Raw genomic sequence first — 17,620 nt, 5'->3', positions numbered from 1 at the left:
TTCTTCTTTTTGGTGCCTATTGTAAAGCACTTTCAATTGTCTTGTTGCCTTACTGTCAGAGGTGACAATTCAATCACCCCTTAACTTGAACAGCTGTGGATTTTTATGAACGCAGCACTGCGCTGCCCGAGAGGTGGAAAAAAACTGAGCTTATAAACGGGGAGGAGCGAAAGCATCATCATCACAGGCAGGACTAAGAGAGGAGGAGAGGACCGAGACTGAGAGGGATACCGACCTCCAGCGTCAAGGCTTCATCCGTTCAGGCGTCATTTAAAAGTGGTAGACCGTTTAAGACATTTAATTTCCTGCCATTATTCTACCCGTTAGCGCTGGGCTGTGAAGAGTACAACGATTTGCGTTTAAGCTACTTACTCTGGCTACATGGCTAGCTAGCACAATAAAGCTAACCATCATTAGCACCTGGCTTCATTCACTGCCCGGACCCGGCGAAGTAAAGAACCGAGAAGGGGAATGGCAAGAGTTTACTCGGATAGCCCTTTCAGAAGAAACAACTAAGAAGACTAAAACAGCCCTGGTATATTTAGTTCATTGAATTAACGGTAAGCACCAGTTATAAGATTTATGTCATGTTGACGGCGGTTTGTAAAGTTAGCGCTAGCTTGTGGGCTAGTCTCAGTTCGCCAGCACTGTTGTATAACATTAAGCAAACGTGAAGAAGTCAGCGTGGCAAACGTTAACTTCTGTCAAGGTAGTTGTGTTAAAACACCTGGTACTGGGTTACAATGTTTATTTTGTTTTTTTTATTTTGGCTTGTCGGTTAAAATTGTGATGGCCCAATCCTGTTAGACAGATCTCAAAACAAATCTCTGAAGACCGACATGACTGACAAGAATGAAAGCATTCATAACATCAAGCGCTAGCTACGTATTTCAAAACGAAAGTGTAAGAAATGCTACCTTAATAGAGAGAACAGACTAACCATGCTGGCTGATGTATTTTAACTGTGTAACCCTTATTCGGTTAATTATCATATCGCTGATACTGAAGTAATTGTCTTGTTTGACGTGTCTTGTTTTAAGTTGCTGACAGTTCCTGAAGGATGACGGTAATTATACATTGTAGTAGCAATCGTCAATGTATTGTTTAGAGGGGAATTTTGTGGCGACCTGTTTGTATCATGTCTGACCCAGCCCGGTTATTATTAGTTTGCCTTCCCTGATCCCTCTGTAGTACTGGGACGTTAGTTCACACCCCTCCTTGCAGCCAAGTTTTCATCACTGCATAGCAGGAATTACAGACATGTATCAGCATGCTGCTGAACAAACCTAGAACATGAAGTTCAAACACATTTTACACTTACTACAAATTGTTTTAGTAAGCAGGATATTTGTATTTACAGCACATCTCGTTTGGTTTTCATTTAGGCACATGTGCATTTGTGTGACATTTTTGTTGGGGTCAACAATTTATTTTCTTCATATGTGTTTTACTCCCATATGTGTTCTCTAGTCTGCACAGCATGTGGAGTGTTCTGTTTACATTTTTAAGAATAAAAGGCACTCGCTCTTTTTCGTCATTATGTGCTGTAGTGTGTTGCTGTGACCTGAGCTTTTGCATAGACATAGGCGTAGATGGGCATAGCTTAATGATACCCCCAATAGTTAGCAATGAAAAGCCAATGCAGTGTTACAGCCTCTCTTTGATAAATGAGCGGGAAATGTTGCACCCATTGATCAGTGAGATCCCCGGTCACAGCCCAGGAGAGTTCCCTTCTGCAGCCCATCAGTAGTCAGTTTTGTAGTTCACAGGGCTTCTTGCCAACATACAAACGCGTACACACACACACACACACACACACGCACACACACGCACACACAAGCTCCTGGCATAATTCAAGCTGTCAATGAAAACACCTTTACAAAATGAGATGCAGAGTCTCCTGTTGTATAACCACATGCAGCTACAATATTTTCATTTTGACACTCGGCACACAGTTACCAAGAACCTCATCTCAGGTCTCAGATCTATGCTTAGTCTTTCTTTTCTAATATATGTCATTCTTCTTTCTGCTCAGGTTGTTGGTGTTACTGTAATCCCCATCATGGTGCAGAAGTACCAGTCACCTGTGCGGGTGTACAAGCATCCCTTTGAGCTTGTAATGGCGGTAAGTGTCTCTGCGTTTACTCACAGTCAGTCCTCTGTCCAAATGAATATTGCATCCCATAGAGGCAGAGTTATGTAATACTGGCAGGTGTGTGCTTCAGAGGTCACCCTCAGAAAGTACTCAAGTACTCAAAGTCCACACCTTGCATGTGATTGGCTCACAGATTCACAATACAGTTTCAGAAGACAGTTCGGGTTCCCACATGAGCATTCCTATTTAAATGGCTGGTTGGAGTTAGATGTTTGCTAACTGCAGTGGCACTGCTGTCTTGCTGATTTGCAATACTTACAGAAACACTACCAGAAAATGCAACATGCAACACTGTCTTGCTGGTTGGGTCTTAATCAGTCAGTATGTGCCCTTACCTAATTCGTTATGGACCTATCATTTGGCCACTTTACAGAAGAAAACAAATAATCAGGCTAATTCTGTGGTGGTTAATTTAATATGGATGACTAAATGCAGGCGCTGCTGACCTTGTTGTTTATGCTAGCCGCTGTTTTGCAGTTATTTTTCTATTGCATTGCTGAAATAGCTATATTTCAAGGGATAACAGAGTCAAGCGATGTAATCATCTCTAAATGGAGGGCTGCTGTCTTGAGTGAAAGAACCAGTGCCTATTTTGTATGTGTCTGTTTAGACTGGCATGTAATTGCCCAGTGTACTCAAAGGGTCATATGAATTGTGTTTTCAGTTTTGTTAATTTGGATGGAGATTAGTTCTGAAATGGTACAATGTTACAGTTTCATTTAGCAGACGCTTTTGTCCAAAGCGACGTACATCTGAGAGTTAATACAACACAAGCAACGATCTGGTACTTAAAAGCTTGTTGAAAGCTTGTCTGAACAAAGATTGTTTTGATTTTAAAAGCTGATTATAAAATACAAAAGGTAGTAGTGTGGATTTTGCCTTGTATCACATGGGCCTACTCCATATTGTATTTCTGTCATCTCTAGGTTTAAGACCTGTTCCTTTTACTATGAGGTGTTGAGCACTTGTGCTGTACATCTGCACACTCAGAATCTGAAAAATCAACATAGCTCCTGCTTTTATGTCAGACAGTGTTCAAACACACACTTGGAGGTAGTAAAACATTTTACGTGTCCCTCTTTTTTCTCTTTTTGCACTTTTTCTGGTCTCTCTTTCTTTGCCTAAATTTTCTTTTTCCACATATAGTTTGGCATGTGGAACTGCTAGTCATTCTTTACCCCAGTGCTGTAGGACATGGAATGATGCAGTAGCCAACAAATGGATAACACTTAATCTTTGAGACCTGGCAGTGTAGTGTCTCTTCCTACTACAGTATTTCTAACAAAACTGGGTCTGCAATAAGCAAATCGATTTGCAATTATTTTCACACATGTATCTCTGAAGTGAGATCTAGATTTTTTTTAAATACAGTGTAAAAGAACAAAATAACAAGCTATAGCTAGCTACACTGTGGGCTATAATGACACAATCGATGCATTGTGCATGGGTAATTTACGCAGCAACGTTTTGACCTCAGCTGCTGTTTTCAGTCGTGCAGTAACATCACATTACTGAGTCCCAACCTGATTATGCAACTGTCCATTTCTGCCGAACAGTATTCAACTGCTGCACTGTCTACCTAGTCCTGCCTTTTTATTTTAAAAACCACCAAGAAATTAGTGAGGAGTAACGTCCATTTTACAACCTCTCATGGGTTTTAAGCACAACAGGTTCCAGACAGGTGCTGTTTTCTTTAAATGGAAATCAGCTTTTACTCTGGCAAGAAGGAAGAGCAAATCTCCTTAGTACAGGCTGGATTGAGCACTGGGGTAACAGATGGCTATAAATAGAGGGCTGGTACCTATACCTGGGTCTACACATGCAGCGGAAGCGGGGAATAGTGATAATAACAAAGCTGACTTAACATGATTTGTAAGCCATAGATGACCCACCTTCAGGGCTTTTTGTAGATTGCACAAGCTGACTTTACTGTGTGTTTTTAAACTAGGGCAGCAACCAGTAAGGTGTATTTTAAATGTTGGGTAAAGAAAAAAGGATTGCTTTTGTTTTATAATATAATATTTAAATCAGGAGCCATGTTGTCATAATCTGTTGTGACTTTTGAATCAATAAGTTGCTAATGGGGACATTTCACGCAGTTTGAAGCAGAGTTTAGCGCATTTGGATTCTTTCCCCTTGTTACTTTTCGCCGCAGTGAGTATTTTTGCAGACACTGCAGAGCAGACCTAATGGTGCGTCACAACACTTGCTGCTCTCTTTATTGAAAACTCAGTAAAATCTCCCCTTTCGCTTCCTCTATAGCAGTTCTGCCATTGCAGCAAAGGAGTGTGACAACATTCTGCAGTTGTGGGAAGTATTGACACTCTGACTCTCTATTTCTATTGTGTTAACAGCTTCTTTATTTCAAGACCACTTTGACTTTTAAACTTGTAGAAGGTGTACACATGATGATTGCAGGCAGAGGTTTAGGCAGGGTTGTTCCAATTAACACGCATATTATGACGTATATTGTGCTTTGTATTACCTTGTATTTCCTCCCTCAAGTTCCTGTGTTAGAGGCATCTGAAATATTTGCTGGTAATAGCTTCTCCCTTTCGTCTGTAGGGGGATTATATTTGACACCTTGCTTTGAGGAATTTAGTGTTCCCTCTCCGCTTGACACTGTTGTTTGGATACTGTCAGTTCTTTCACATACCCATTTACTCTTCTGAGGATAAAAAACAAGGCTCTACATTCCTCCAGCCTTTAAATGCATTCTTTTAGTCTCCGTGAGATAAAGCCTGCCTTCACTTGGCCTCGAGGAGCCACTCGACAGGCCCACTGACAGGTGCTATCAAAGTATTTCAACCTCTGTCTAACACTGCTGTGGCTTGAATCTACTGTTGCATAAGCCAGGCTTGGATCTCAGATGCCCCTCAGCTGTTTTTGTTCTGCAATGGTAACCGTATCCTGCTTTTTAACGTGGTTTGCTCAGTATTCCCAGTTTTGACAGCTTTTTGGCAGATATGGTGCACCTCGCCCACCTAGGCAGTTAAAAGTCCTATCTGATGGTCTTATGATTTGTATTTTTAACTAAGGCAATTGTAAATACATTTGACTGCTCTGACTTTGACTTGAATGGTAATCAAGTTTATTTTCTTAATCAAGTTACCCGTGAGTTACCATGAATCATATAAAGAGATATATTAAAGAGAGAAAATGGAGAGAGAAAACTAAAAACTTACTAACAGCACAAGGGTTCGCCTTCTAAAGTCGAAAACTCAAATCATCAGTCGAGAAGGTGGGGCTTTGGAAGCTGTTTGCCTCACTAGCTGACTAAAGTCCTCCATCTGCTTAAGCATATCGTTCAAAACTACTCTGATCCAGCTGTAATTTCTAAAAAGTGGCTGGAAATGTCTAAATTTCAGGCTGCTAATTGGCACTTTTGGAAAACTCAGAGGTAGGTAGGTTGAGTTTGGTGTGGCTCAAAACAAAAAAAAACAAAAAAACAAAACAGAAACATGAGTCATTAGCTAGCGATTTAATTTGTTGTGATAGTCAGCACTCTCGTATTATTGGGTGGTGCTGCTTTTCTTGTTTTGATTTTGGATTATGAAGTGCTTTAAGATTGCAACAGTGATCAAAAGCTATACAAATAAGTTTGACAGGACATAGCACTTAATTAGGGTTTGTGCTGTAATGTTCCACAAAGTGATTTATTACAGAAATGCCTGATAGGATTAAGGTTAAGGATTGCATGTCACTTAAGAGGAAAGCTCCTACAAGAACTGGCTAGATTAAAATGGCACCGGAGTGAAACATGCACCACAGCACTTTCTGTGTACAATAATAGAGAAAAGTGAACTCGGCCAACAGCAGTTTCATCCCTCTGAGAGCTGTGCCCATTGGTGGCTGTGTACCAACAACAGCTGGGTTTGTTTGAGCTGCCCAAAAGCACACAAACACCGGCAAGTGGTAGTATTGACGTTCATAGCCTTCTTATCACGCCAAGATGTTGGTGTTCTCTGTTGTTTTTAAAAGGTTACATTTCACTGAAGTAAGGAAGTACAGCAACAGTTTGTTTTTGTTGTAATCTCCCTCAGCCACAGCAAGCCCTTGAGTCTGCTGCTGCATCTCAATAACAGGAAATGTAGTTGTTGCCATTATCGCAGCAGTCCAGTCTCAGAGCCTCTAGTCTATCCTTGGGGAGTCGCATAGGAATGTCAAATGCACAATACACTACCCCTCTCTGGCTGTTGTTTCAGGCCTGAAGGGACAGTTGCTTCTGGAGCAAATCCACAGAAGAAGAATGACTTCAGCAGCCACAAGAGAAATAAAGAAGTAGCTCACCCTGTAATAGCAAAAAACAGGTACCTCAACGCTGCTTATTGTAGTAGTGCTTAAAAGACAATCATTATCCCTGAAGTACCTCAACTACAAGATTAGTACGCATGCTGCAGAGAGAAGTAATCAAGTGAGGCAAAGCCTACCCTAGCCAGCTCCATGGAAACGTATGGGCGTGTAGCTAATCCATGAGGACAAAGCACTTTGGTCCTGCCCCTGTCCCAGTAGAGTTTCTACGAGGGAAGGAACAGGATGTGCCCTAATAGTGTAATGCCTGTTGGACTTGTTGGCACCATCAACAACGGGGGATGCTTCCTTCTTAGTGACTAAATCTCCTTAATCACTGGCAGCAACATACCAAATACATATGCTTTGGATACTTCATGATCATGCCATTAGAATATTTAAAAGCAAACTGCATGTCTTCAAATAGTAATCAGATATCATGTAATCAGTCAAGTAAAACTTCTAATGTTGAACTAGGGACCAAAAGCCTCAGAGGTATATTTTTCTGGAAATATTGGAGTACAAAATATAATAATAAACTGGCCAAACGATGATAAACCAGAGCAGGACTGACAGGTCAGAACAAAAATGACACAAGAGGACAGACAAAGGGGAAGGGAAATGAAAAGGGAGAGGTAGAGTGACCCAGACTGTTTTAGCCACTTACTAGGCTAAGCTCTGCCTATCAATCCACTGGCCTCTGGTCAACAAAGTTGCAGCTTCAGATTCTCTGAATTTTAGTGTTTTCCTTTATGTGGGCCCAAGCATTATGTTCGACTCGGGTAAAAGCAGTGGGTGAAAAGTGGACCACACAAGCCTCCTTCTCAGACTGTCTGGGGCTTGTTGCTTGCTCTAAATCTAGTTTTTGCGAAAGACTCCTTAATGAGGTCAACAGCGTATTACTGAAAATGATTGTTTCCTATAATCCAGGGTTACATGAGCTGCTCTGTGTCACAGTTCAGTTATTTCATATGTACAAGGTGTTTTGACAAGGGATAGAAACTGGACCAGCAGTGAAACATTGTTTAGTGTTTGAACAAAAATCTTGAACATACCTTGAAATTGGGGAACCTCATCTGTGAAGTGTTTTGTTGTAGTGTTGTGACTGTGTTTAATGCATGTAAACATTACCACTTCTTCATTGAATTCCCTATGCTGCTGCTTTGATAACAGTAGCTTTCACACTGGATCAATAATATATGTTTAAAAGTTAATCTGCGCTTCCATCATGCATAACAAAATATTTTATAAAGGAAGTAAATGCTACCAGTAGATGTGTATCTGCTTCTGTTTTGCGGTTTTTTTTGCTGACACTAAGTTGTTTTTATACAGCGGAGCTCATATTTTCATGCTACAGAAAGAAAGGGTCTCAAGTTATTTATCATCAGCTTTTTCTTGCTGCACCTGAGGGCCCAGATCTTATAGTCCATGAACTACTTTGAACTAATTCTGCTTCCTAATACTGTTAATATGTGGATTACCTCAAGCAGGTTTTATAAAGTGTCTGATTGACAACAAGTTGTTGATTATTTTGTGCCTGTTTACTGCTAAGCTAAACTTTGCTTCCTGCTGTCCCCCCTCTCTCTGTCTAGTCTGGCTAAGCACAGAGCGGCCCTTCCAGGTTGACATCCTGTCCCACCTTTTGCTGACCTACTTATGTCCAAGCTCTAGTTAAGACTTTTGCACCTCAATTATCTGGCATCCCTGGCATAATTCTATTGTTTTAATCCGTCTGTGAGCTGCTAGCTTGTCCGTCGCCCATTTTCCTAATGGCCTTATGTCTAGGGTTAGTACAAGAAAAGACTTACCTTTGTGCCAGCTTTACCTTAACAGAGATATGGGGGAATTTTAGGATCTGTTTTAGGGGCCTGGTCAATTAAAAAAAGGCCCACAAATGGAATGAAACCCAATTGAATGTCATCATGTATGTCCTGTGTCTCTGTGAATTTGCTGCGCCCTTACCGATTGTTTCCTGTGTCTTTTTGATTGACTATCAATGCATCCTGGGAACAGACCTATTTCTTTTAATGCTTTAACGTGATTCTTGATTGTTGGGCTTGATCAGTCCTGGCCGCACAGATTTCATTTCAGCGATCAATATGTTAAGACTAAAAGCAGAAGCAACTTAGTTAATGATAACCATCAACTGGCACAATTTCTTTTGGGTACCCACTTAAACTGCCACCAGTGGGTCCTGGGGACTTGCTACAATGAAAATCTTTAAACATAACTGCTTAACTCTTACTACTTATTCAGACTCCGCTCCTTAGGGGGATTTAATAACAAGAGGGAAATTTAGTTTTTCTACTACAGTGACATATTTGCTGCTTTAGCTGTTAATGTATGCTTTCCTTACCAGCTTCCCTCTGCATTGCACCTGTCTGTTCTGATTCAGAGAATTTCCATCCACTCTCTGAATGAATCTGTCAGAGCTCTGCCTGCAGTGTGCAATTCACTTACTCGGCTAGATGCCAAAAACCGTGAAGAGTTATGGCCTGCCTTGGGGAGGGGGGGCTTATCGTCCGGTGTGCTGCTGGAAACGGCATTGATAAAGAACTGCACCACCGTCACGTGACTCTGGCAGCCTATGAGAAAATTCTGGAGCAGATTTCATTCACTGAATGCCAGGACACTCATTCACCCTCTCTCCTGCTGCAAGGTCGAGATGCTGCTCCAAAAGCTCCCCTCCCCCATTCTGCCAGACGCTGATGAATGTGTGCGCACATACCCTTACACAATGACCCTGTAGTGTATTTTACACTGCATATAATACAGTGTGGCAACGGGTTGTGACTCACATCTATGCGGCAGCTTTGTGACGTTAATAGGAATGTGTACAGTATGCTCTGACAGCCTTCGCATTAATGTGCTAGCAAACTGCCATGTTGTTCAGATAATGTGTTATTTTAGGGGCTTGTTCAAGATGTTTCTTCTTGTTTTTAATGAAATGTGAAAAATGATTTCCGAGAACAGAGTGCTGCTGTTCAGTCGAATTTTATTACGCCACAGCGTGTGTGCATGTTAAAGGGCGAACAAACCGAATACTGCTTTAAAATCCTTTCCTATTATTGGTTTATTTTGCATTTAGTTCGGTATGCACTTTCACACATACCTCACACATAGGTATCTCCCCAAAGAGATGAATGATCAGACATAAACAGTGCCTCCTCCTGTCGTTCTCCTCAGTAATTCACTGATATTACCTCATCTTTCTCGTAAAAAAAAATCAGATGGTCAGGACTCTCGGGCAGCATTTACGAAAACCATTTAATGAGAGGATCATAATGGTTATTAAAATAATTGAATGGTGTAACAGTGGCTGCAGAACAGGCTGTGAATATGGCTTACCAGCACCTCTCCTTCCCTTACTGTAAAGCAGGATGTCAAGAATGCTGCAATATCCTGGAAGTCGCCGTTAAGAGGATTTCTCATTGACTCACCACCATCTATTCAGTGGTTAGTCTGTATAGAGAACAGAGATCAGATTAATGAGTAGTGCTGGACATTGATGGACAGAGTTGATTCTATTATTTACAATAATTTGTGGAAGCGGACATTGTACATGTACAAGACAGCATAAATCGTGTCCATGCTAAAGGTAGAATTTGAGAAGTGGATTTAGCCTTTTGGTTTTTAAAGTGAAGCCAAAGCTGAAGTACGTCAAACCTATATTCTTTCTAATGGCCATCACGGGGCGACTTCCCTGGTTACAAAAGAAGTCTCTATGTACGGAAGCAGATGAGAAATTACCCTCACTCAATTAACTACCTCAGTAAAGATTTTATTAATGACTTTATGGTCTCAGTCACTAGCTGCAAGTCTTCTTCAATTCAGCATGATGCTCATTTTGTAATTATTGTCCCATTAAGAATAAATTGGAACATTAAATAGGGAGTGCTTTTGGGTGAGTGCAAACTACAGGCTTCAAAATTTAACTAAAAAAAAAAAAAGGATAACAAAATATGGACCGTTTACTTCTTTTATGAAGTCTTTATGCTAGACACCATTTATTTTCGTAGTTACTGACATTATTGATACTATAATGTTTTAATGTTTTATATCGAATGGGTGGACAATAGATAATACAATACACAAGACTTTCAGAATGGCTGACAAATCTTGAAATGAAGCTAAATGAAGCTAAAACATTTTGAAAAGGGACTGCGAAATGTGTTTTTGTATTACTAAGCACATTTCATACCTTGATTCAGATCATTGTCTCAGCAATTCTTATTTTTTAATAAGCTGACAAGTTAGAGTAAACCGTACTTTGACAGAGTTAGGTCTTAGTCAGCCTTACAACAGCAAAAATCTATACAGTTCAGCATTTCTATTTCACACTGTGATGGCTTTTTGATAGCAAACAGATGGCCATCCTGCTGCTTCATTTTTCCCTGGTACACACACACACGCACACACGCACACACGCACACACACACACACACACACACACTCTCTCTCTCACGCACACACACACACACACACACACACACACACACACACATGCTTGCATAACCTAGTACAACAGTTTGGAATATTGCATGGCCCACCAAATATTTAGGTCCGTACATTTACACAAGGTCTGTGGACTGGGCAGATTGTCCCCAAATCTTGCATTACAATGTGCAGTGAAGCAGCAAGATCACTGGAAGGAGAGAAGTGGGTGGTATGGCATGCAGAGACCAAGGGCTCTATTGTTGCGTCGGCTCAATCAGGAGCTTGTTCTCTCTCCTACCCCACATCCAGTCTACACCTACGCTCAGTTAGTGTTTGACCTGATGGGTGGAGAAACCAATCTCAAACTATTCAATCACTCACTTACATTTACATTTCTTTGTCTTTTAGATGTGACAGCAACTCCAATCATTGCATAACTGGTTTTAGTCTAAGAAATGATATGTAAAGCACTCTATAAATAGATTAGTATTGGTATTAAATCAACAAAGTGTTGTGTGTTTAACTGGTTGGCCCAGCTACAGAGAACTGGGACACCTGTGGAGGCTCTTGATACATTATACAGGATCTTTTCCCAAGAGTGGTGTCACCTACTTAGGTCCACATGAGCTGTTCTCTATTCAAATGCTGCATCTTTACACAAAAAGTGACAGGAGTCAAAGTTTAAATAAGTTTGTTCTTATGGGGGGAGGTGTTACGTGCCGTAGTTTTGTGTTGTGTTTTCTGTGTGTGTCTCTCTCCTGTTTGCTCCTCAGGTGCTGCTCTCCCTTCACTGCAGGTGATTAAGCTCACCTGTTTCACATTCAGCAATCAGGCAGGAGTATAAAGAGCAGCAGAGAGGAGACAGCCAGGGCCAGTGGGCCATTCGGCTGTGTGTGAGACAGACGTCTTCGTGTTCGGGTTTACTCCTTCAGTGGAAGGAGGGCGTTTCTTCGAGGCCTCAGTGTTTGTTTATTGTTATTTGCCGTTTTTGATTTTTGGTTTTTGTTCATCCCTTCTTTTTCCTGGGTTTTAATTTATTGTAACTCCCCTCATCCCCATTCAGGGGAACGTAACATAGTGAAACCAGTCTTGTTGAAAAGCCCAATGGACCAAACGGAGGTCCTCCTGCCATTGTTCAGTGGCAAGGATGATAAACACAGCTCTGAATGTTTATGATGAATCGATGGTCCATTAATTGCTCTTAATATGCACCGATCAGAAGTAATTAGGTGACAATGAAAAAAGTGGAATCTAATTCAAGGATGTATGCTAATATTTTAATGCATTGTCTCTATAGCCAAAAGCCTTTAACTTTACTGGCCAATATAACTTTTTGGTGGGGCTTGAAGGAAAGGTTTCTCTCCTCCTTGGTGTCATTATTACAGGCATGCAACCTTATTCCTGATCATCACTTCTACTTAGCAACCAGAATAACCTGATTATTGCCAGTATCTGATTTGTAACCTGAAATCCTCATGCAAAATGATATTTTAAGTAAGCATTTAACACCAGAGATTTTTTAGTTTTCATGCTTCCCTTTGATTTTCACTCAGTTGCAAGAAACCCAGAATTTTCAAGCTGCTTGCTCAGTAACTTTCCTCCTGCTCCTGCTCTCCCCCATCCTCGCCCATGACCTAGTTTGGAGTTTATAGTGTTTCTCTCTGAAATGAAAACCAGGAGGAATTTTCCTCTCCATATGGCTTCTCTATACCTCCATTCTCTCTAACCTATTCTTCTCAAATTATGTAAACAGATACCTGCAAGGGCTTGTGCGTCAGGACTGTCATTTACAGAAGCAGGATGTGTGTCTAAGACAACCCGTCCCATGAATGAACAGGGCATTATATTTCATTTGGCAGCACAGTGAAAGCAAGAGAGGATCCTTTATCTGGCTTATAGACTCAAATGTCCAACAGACAGCATCCTATATCCTCCCCTTTGCAGTCAACCTTAAACACATGACCCCGTCTGTTTAAGTAATGGCATGCAGACTATGCCCCAACAATATAACAAACATGTGGCTGGGCTTGTGTGTGATGCCAAGCCCTGTAGTGACGTCCCCAACAGGTCAGAGCCCAGGATTGCCACAGGTGATGGGTGGGAACTTGTTATGATTTTTGCCACCCAACTTTGGCTGAATGACATCACAGGCCTGCCTGCAGTTCACACAAAGCTGGGTTTGTTTGTTGTTTCATGACGTCATGAGCGGTGTGTATTTGTTATACAATATGTGTCTAGTCTTTTAGAGGAAATGGCAAAGCGACGCTTAAGAGAGCCTAACGATAAGCAGTCCTCCTGATATGAACCCTGTTGTTGGTTGTTTGGCAGTGGGGCTCATTTATCAGTGTGACTGCAGGCATGAGACGCTGAAAGATATTGACATGTTACAGGGGAAATTTGAGTATCTCAGGAAGCTTTGTATCCGCTCTGTGTACTATTTGTGTATAATACCGGTTTGTTATTGAGTCCAGATATGTTAGACACTTGTTTGTTAGTCTTAACACTATCAAAAGGGAAAGTTTGTCTGAAAACCTGCTGGTCATAGTAGATCATTGTTAACATTATTCAGTTTAAATTAATCTAATAGCATAACTGAACAAATTGCATTACCTTTGGCTTGTTGTTCTGGATATGAAGCTTTTGACATACCCCAAGAAATGACATGATAAGAAATGTTTTGGCTGAATAGGTTTTGTGTGTTTATTAAGAAAAGACTGATTTAAAAATCTTTTGTTTTTAGTAATGGCACAATTATTATGGTTTGTTTTACATAACATTATAGTCTAGTTAGTACAGATTCAAGGTATATGAAGCATTTGTAAAACTGCCAAGAAATGACATCAGAATAAGAAAAAACACCAATATAGGCCTGAAAGACCATTTCCATTGCAGAGTTTTACAGTTTAATAGAACATGGCAAGTGTTTCTTTATAGGTTGTCCCTCCAAATTTCCTCTGAATACTTCGGAATTGCAGCCAGATCAACTGCTGCATAATTTTTTGGGCTTTGTTTCACGGTCTGTTTTGACATCATCTCTAAGCCATCCTTATCAAGTATGTTAATCTTAAAAATCCCCCCCACCAAACCACAATGTTCCGGTTTTCCTGGCTGCAGGAGAAGCCAGCTGATAAAAATAGCAGAGGCCGACCTCTGGGCCGCTGCTGTCTCTATTACACAACCATTTTCGTGAGCTCCAGAGATGTGACACCAAGGAAGTTGGGAGTGTTCTCCCAGGTCAGAACACTTCCCAGAAGACCTACAGGCCAAGAAATTTCCTCTAAGCCATAGCGGATTGTTCCTTGTCTCTTTCATGATTGACTTGTCAGCAAATTACATGAACTAGGCTACTGTTCAGCACACCCAAGAACTTAAAGTTAAGTTACTTTTAAAGCCTCCTGTAGTCTGGCGGGAACAGTAGAATAGCCTTGTCTCTCAAAAAATGTTTGTGGCATTTTGTTTTTACAAAATTACCGTAACCCAAGTTTATGGGAAGGCTGTACTGCACTCAGTATGTCAGAACATGCACCATCAAGTCAGTTCAAGTCGTCTTCACCTTGCTCTACCTCTTGTGAACAGCTGTAAACTGATAGAAAAGTTGCATCAGAGCTGTTGCTATGTTACAATGTGCTTTGCCTTGGGGTGAGGGTGTTTCTTACTTTGCAAAAAGTACAAGTATGTTGTGGTACCATACTGCAAAACATCTCTAACCAGTGTCATGTGCTCTCTCATGCTACCTCAGTGTGAAGTCACACAAAGCTTATTGTACACAGTAAATGCAAATTCTGTTGTTGTACATTGCCTACGTCTTTGCCATAAATGCCTGTATTTATAGTTAACAGGATATAATGCATTTTTTCGCAGCTCAGTCACAAACCTCAAAATCATTTTAGTTCAATAATCATTTAATCGACAAATCCTTTCAGCTGAACCTCATGTGCCTGGTACCTCATTTGCAGAGGGGTAAGTTGCGATTACTGTAGAGGTGTTGCGCTCTAACTAAAATATGATTAAGAAAAAAAATCTCTACTTGTTTGGTTGGATTATGCCTGCACTTGTTTTTATGTTTGTTTTTTTTATGCCATAAGTTGAAGCCAGATATAGCTGGGCTGCCTGCCAGGACTTTAGTTTTCTTTCCCAGTAGTACAACATGTACCATCCAGCCCTTTGTTGTTTTGAAATGTAATATCTCATTAAGAACTTTTGGATTTTCTGAATCACCCTTCCTGAGCAAAATATGCCTTCTTTCCATACCTCTGCCCTTTTTCACATTACACATTGTCCAAATGGAAAATGTGTTCCATGTGTGCAGGAAAGGAGCAATTAACCATGTATTGTTTTAAATATTCTCTCATGGGCCCCTGGAGAGCACACACAGTCTCCAACCAAATTCCAGGAACCATTCCTTAAGGATTGGTCAGTTGAGGTGTGTCCAAACATATCCTTTGACCATGGAGACCGGAGGAAGACGTTGTTGCAGGCTTGGATAGGTTTTGAACAGTTCTATTATTTACTATATGAGTGTGCTGTACTGAGGCAAGGGACAAATGAATATTTACTGTGGTGTTTGGTTGCCATGTGTTTTTGGGTTGATGAGTCATCCCTGCCTATTCTTTATACAAAAGACTGAACAGGCATGGTTTTTATAGATGGAATGAATAGAGCATCTTCTGGTGTCAGTTACAGCCTATAGGTTTAATTTTAACACACATGTTGCAGTTTTAACGCTGAATTGGTCATCTATAATTTAGTCAATAGATTTATCATCATGTTCTATTTAAAGTTGAAGCACCATTTCTCTCTTTGATAGTGTAGAAGTGGAGGCAATAATGGAAAAAAGACTTCTTGGAATGCACACTACCACACTGTTTGCCAACATTAAACTGTAGTTCAATATAGACTTGGGTAATTACCTGGATAACTGCCAAATGATCTGAGTATTGACTGTATTGTGTTATTTCACTCGCATTCAGCTGTGAATAGTGAGTCAGGCCTGCAGAACACTTGATGATATGACTCATGACTGGAGGACTGTTTCAAAGGAGATGAAAGCAGACTATATCCTGTTAGAGGTTAGTTGATCGTCCTGGATGAACTATAGTGTCAAGGTTTGTTGACTTAAACAATTTAATTCATCAAAGACTCAGATGGTTGCAAAATTAATTATAAGCCCCTACCTGTTTGTGACAGCAAAGTTTGTTATTATAAGCAACACGTGTGATACAAAAAGATGATCAGATGGGACCAAATCAGCCCACTGTATTTTGAAAGACCAACATTGCAGCCTAGCAGCATGTGCTTACATTCTGTGTTGAGGAATATCCTGGTATCAGGACCTTCCTGTTTCCTGTTTTTAACACGAAAGCAGTTGGGTTTTTTTTTCAGTGCACGGGTGGAGCTAAAAGTTGTGCCGCTTTTTTACGCTTGTATTTCCATGACCCAGAACAAGGCTCTGATGGTTGTTGTTGTTTTTTTCTTGTTCCTCTTAGTGGTTTACTGTCCCGTCAAATAAAACCCATGTTTTGTACAGTATGTAAGTTGTCAGTGAACAGTAGAGGTGTTTTGACAGTCATGCCATTTGTGGTCTAGTTCATTGTTGACGTATGGTTGTTTGTAACGGCTGAAACTGATGTTTACAGTCAGTGTTGTGCTGACAGCAGTACAAAGCCTGCTCCCAGTGTTCCAGATCATCAGGGCAGAAAAACAGAGCTCAGCATTCACTCAGTCAGTGGACAGTGGGCAGCTGAGTGGCTCACTAACCCTGGCACTGGTATGCCAGGAGCTGCTGTACCCTATTGACTGCTGAATAGGCAGTCAGTAGGGTTCAAAACCTACTCTTGATTTTGTTTAAAATCTTATTTACACTATATATAATTGGATAAAGCTGCCTGTTTGAAAAGTATCATAATAATGACAGAAGCCTAAAAAAAGCTGGTCAGTGTTCGTCATTCACAAGGTTTCTATCATATTTTCTGCATGTCCTTCTTCCCAAATCAAACCCCGTGATTCCAACTGGAAAAAATAACAAAATCAAGTGGTTTCACAGTCCGTGAAGCATGTTTTGCCAACATGTATCAGGGACTGTGAGCTGACCTGCCGCTTCATAACTCAGTTTGTTTTCTCTCCACTGCCGGACATCCGATGATTAAAATTCACTCAGTTAAATTATATAACTTAAGACAGCCAAGATCTAGAAGTAACAGTTACATGACTTGCACATTAAGATCTTCGGCCAGCTGTTTTAAGCTAAGAACTGCAGACTGGCCAGCTGTTCTTTGATGGGCTGCTTGATCTATCCACATCCAATCTATCCAAATAAATAATGTTCATAGTTTCTAATCAGATAACACTTAAATGTTATCACCATTTCCTACTGAGATCATTTTATCTGCCCAATACAAGGCAATATTGTCCAAACCAGTCATAAAGATGAAAACTTTTATTGTTATTGAGTTATTGCTGAAAAGAACAAACTACGAGCGGCTGTGATTCAACTACAGCTTTCTGTTGAACTTTGACGAAGTTAAAGTGGTTTCTGTTCTCGAGCTTTTCACGGTAGCTGAAAGACATACGGGTTGTCTTATGCTTCGTAGAACACAGCTCCTTTATTAGCGAGGCTCAGCTGACACTAACTCAGCCGACCCCAAATGTCTTGTGAGCAGCACTCACTCTTTCAGTTGAGCTCACACAGCCTGTCCCTGCACTCGTCTTTCAGGCACTCTGTATGTTTTCAGTATGTCC

The 17,620-nt window shown here is 40.7% G+C and overlaps 1 protein-coding gene across 1 annotated transcript in view; it reads left to right on the top strand.

Annotated features, from left to right (window-relative positions):
• Positions 1–218: 218 nt before the first annotated feature.
• LOC138604877 (SEC14-like protein 1) overlaps positions 219–17,620 on the top strand; it is a 36,106-nt gene continuing 18,704 nt past the window's right edge. The window contains exons 1-2 of the mRNA XM_069676906.1: positions 219–560; positions 2,036–2,125. Coding sequence (XP_069533007.1) covers positions 2,063–2,125 — 63 coding nt within the window. The 5' untranslated portion in view covers positions 219–560; positions 2,036–2,062. The remainder of the gene's footprint in view (positions 561–2,035; positions 2,126–17,620) is intronic.

This window comes from Semicossyphus pulcher, unplaced genomic scaffold (assembly GCF_022749685.1).
Source record: "Semicossyphus pulcher isolate SPU_LCO1_2020_fin unplaced genomic scaffold, fSemPul1.0.p SCAF_27, whole genome shotgun sequence".
Lineage (NCBI taxonomy): Eukaryota > Metazoa > Chordata > Actinopteri > Labriformes > Labridae > Semicossyphus > Semicossyphus pulcher.
This window is presented reverse-complemented; position numbering and strand designations above follow the sequence as displayed.